At 38.7% G+C, this 3695-nt stretch overlaps 1 protein-coding gene across 1 annotated transcript; it reads left to right on the plus strand.

The window, feature by feature from the left end:
• Positions 1-396: 396 nt before the first annotated feature.
• Positions 397-2823, plus strand: LOC107842846 (putative receptor protein kinase ZmPK1). Its single transcript, XM_016686881.2, has one exon. The coding sequence runs from the start codon at positions 397-399 to the stop codon at positions 2821-2823; it is 2427 nt and encodes an 808-aa protein (XP_016542367.2).
• Positions 2824-3695: the final 872 nt, after the last annotated feature.

The following is a 3695-nucleotide window of genomic DNA, read 5'->3' on the forward strand; positions in this document are numbered from 1 at the left end:
AGCTATACATACCCCCTCACTCTGTATCAATTCACATGCAGTTCTTTTGTCAGTCTCAGAAAAAAGAATGTCTTATCTTTTTATAGTAAAAATAATTTAGTTTTAATTTTTAATTTTTAATAAAATAATTTATACCACATAAATATCTAACATTTATTTTAATCTAAATGTCGTGTTTAATCAAAATGATGTCATATACTTGTTCACACTTTATCTTGGCCTTTCCAATTTGAACCGACTAGGATGTTTCTTTTTTCCTTTAACCAATTAGCTGTTTGACTACTGATTCTCAATCTTAAAAAATGAACTGTAGATATAAAACAAATCCATCACTTCTTTTCCATCATCCACTTTTAACATTTATGACACCAAATTCCGTATCCATATCTTGTAGCCATGAAAAATTTGAAACTTTGCTATCCTTTTCCCTTTCTAGTTTTCTCATTTCTTGTATTGTCCTTCCCTTTGATAACAGCATCAAGAATTCTGTCTAGAGGGGATTCTTTTTCTGTTAAAGATGAATCACATTTCATCACTTCTCCGCGAAACACATTCACTTGTGGCTTTTATCCTATAGGCAGTACTACTAATGCGTATTACTTTGGCATATGGTACACAAACTCGAGGGACAAAACTGTTGTTTGGAATGCGAAACAAGATAGGCCGGTTAATCTCAAAGGTTCAAAGTTGACACTCAGAAAAAATGGAGCATTTGTTTTAACAGATGTTGATGACACAATTGTTTGGCAAACAAACACAACATCATTCGATATAGAAAGCGCTGAGGTTCTTGAAACAGGCAACTTAGTTTTGAAGAATCCACAAGGTGATATTATGTGGCAGAGTTTTGATTTGCCTACTGATACTTTACTGCCTTACCAATTTTTCACCAAGAATCATAGGTTGGTACCTCCTTTGAGGAAAGGGAGTTTATCACCTGGATATTTTAGTTTGTACTTTGATAGTGATAATGTTTTGAGGATGATCTATGATGGTCCTCAAGTTTCAAGTATATATTGGCCTAATCGCGATAGGGATGTATACGCGAATGGTAGAACTAGCCAAAATAGTAGTAGATTTGCCTATTTTGATGGAATGGGTAGATTTTTCTCAAGTGATAGGCTGGAATTCAATGTTTCTGATATGGGGTTTGGGATATTAAGAAGGATGACTATGGACATTGATGGGAATTTGAGAATCTATAGTTTGGATAACACGACGGGGTTGTGGAAGATTTCTTGGCAAGCTATTGGACAAGCTTGTATTGTGCATGGAATATGTGGAAGATTTTCGATATGTACTTATGTGACTGAACCTAAATGTACATGTCCTCCTGGATATAAGACGTTGAATGAAAGTGATTGGAGTAGAGGTTGTAGGCCAATATTTAGTTCAAAAATTTTGGAGTCCAGACAACAGGTCAAGTTTGTGGAGGTTCCCAATGTTGATTACTGGGGTTTTGATCTGAATGCCACCACTCCGTTGTCAATGGAGTCTTGCAGGGAATTGTGCTTGGGTGATCCAAGTTGTCGTGCATTTGTCTATAGGCGAACTGGTGAGGGATCATGCTATACTAAAGGCATCCTTTTCAATGGATATCGGTCTCCTGGTTTTCCTGGAAGTGTATTCTTGAAACTCCCTATGAATCTGAGTGCATCAGAATCAGGTCATTTGATTCTTGAAGGCACTGATGCAAAATGTGGATTGAGTCCAGAAAACGTTCTTTTTGGTTCTCCTTCTATGTATGTATTCGATTTTAAGAAGGTGAAGTGGATTTATCTTTACTTATTTTGTTCCACCCTTGGTGGAATAGAGATTCTATTCTTCGTGTTAGGCTGGTGGGTGTTATTTAGCAAACACGGGATTCCTGCTTCCATTGAGGAAGGATATAAAATGGTGTCATCGACTCAGTTCAGGAGGTTCACGTATACTGAACTTAAGAAAGCAACAAAGCACTTCAAGGTTGAGCTCGGAAGAGGAGGTTCAGGAGCTGTTTACAAAGGAGTTTTAGGAGATGGAAGAGCGGTAGCAGTCAAGAAACTCGCAAATGAGTTTCAAGAAGAGTTTTGGGCAGAGATGACTACCATAGGAAGAATCAACCACATGAATTTGGTGAGGATGTGGGGATTTTGTTCTGAAGGGAGACATCAGCTTTTGGTGTATGAATACATTGAGAACTCATCACTCGACAGGCATCTTTCCGGGGCAGATACTCTTGGATGGAAACAAAGGTTTGCAGTGGCATTAGGGACAGCAAAAGGTCTTGCATATCTTCATCATGAATGCCTTGAATGGGTGATTCATTGTGATGTGAAGCCTGAAAATATACTTCTCGATAGTGAACTTGAGCCTAAGATTGCAGATTTTGGACTTGCAAAGCTCTCCCAAAGAGAAGGCCCTGGTTCAGATTTCACAAAGATTCGCGGCACTAAAGGCTACATGGCTCCAGAATGGGCTTTGAACCAACCTATCACAGCAAAGGTTGATGTTTATGCCTTTGGGATTGTAATACTAGAGATGATCAAGGGAAGTAGGCTGTCAAGCTGGGTGGTGGATGATGGTGAATGTGATCACGAACAAGATTCACAGCTCGGAAAATTTGTCAGGATGGTGAAGAGGAAGATTCAAAGTGGAGAAGATCACTCTTGGGCAGAGAAAATAGTTGATCCAAGATTAGAAGGCAAATTTAGCAGGAACCAAGCTGTCACACTGATTGAAATAGGCCTTTCTTGTGTGGAGCAAGATAGAAATAAAAGGCCTACAATGGCCTCAGTGGTCCAAACACTGCTAGATTGTGAAGATGAAACAACAGTACTAGCTTAGGAGTATTATCCATTTCTAAATGTAAAGAGAGATTGTAATTTGGAAAGGAAATTGGATCAACCATTTTGCTTTTCATCTGTGACTATAAATTCCATTTTTACCCGTGTAGGATTACACTAGGTATTTTGTTGTTGACTATCATTGGTATTTTCTTTAATCTGAAAAATCACAAGCAAACTGTTACATTTTGTTGTTAATAGAACTTTATTGAAAGAAAGAAAGGCTACGGTTTACAATATAATCTGAAAAGCATAAAAACTAACTAAAACAAAAGTAGGCTATATATATACATAGCCAATAACCTAAAGGTCCATAAACTAAAGGCCCAATAACATATGGGCTAACATCCCCCCTCAAACTCACAATGCAACAGCAATAAGCATTGAGAGTTTGTCACACAAAAAACGAAATCGAGACGCCGACTGAGCCTTCGTAAAAAGGTCAGCAATCTGCAAAGACGATGGAACAAAAGGAAGCGATATGGTCCCGAGCTGTAAATGATGACGGGTGAAGTGACAATCAATCTCAATGTGCTTCGTACGCTCATGGAAGACAGAATTCTTTGCAATTTGTACCGCACTTTTGTTATCACAATGCAGGGGAGTAGGCATAGAAATGTGAACCCCCATATCTGCAAGAAGCCAACGTAACCAAATAATCTCACATGTAGTCACAGCCATAGCACGATACTCAGCCTCCGTGGAAGATCTAGAGACAACATCTTGTTTCTTGCTCTTCCACGAGATTAAAGAGTCTCCAAGAAACACACAAAAACCAGTGGTGGATTTACGATCATTGCGATCTCCATCCCAATCAGCATCACTATAGGCTCGCAACTCGAGAGATGACGTCGAGGGAAACAAGAGATTCTG

The sequence above is a fragment of the Capsicum annuum genome, chromosome 9, assembly GCF_002878395.1.
Source record: "Capsicum annuum cultivar UCD-10X-F1 chromosome 9, UCD10Xv1.1, whole genome shotgun sequence".
In the NCBI taxonomy this organism is placed as follows: domain Eukaryota; kingdom Viridiplantae; phylum Streptophyta; class Magnoliopsida; order Solanales; family Solanaceae; genus Capsicum; species Capsicum annuum.

What these genes read in the sequence shown, in the direction of transcription:
- LOC107842846 (XM_016686881.2), top strand. Translation starts at nt 397, where the DNA reads ATGAAAAATTTGAAACTTTGCTATCCTTTTCCCTTTCTAGTTTTCTCA.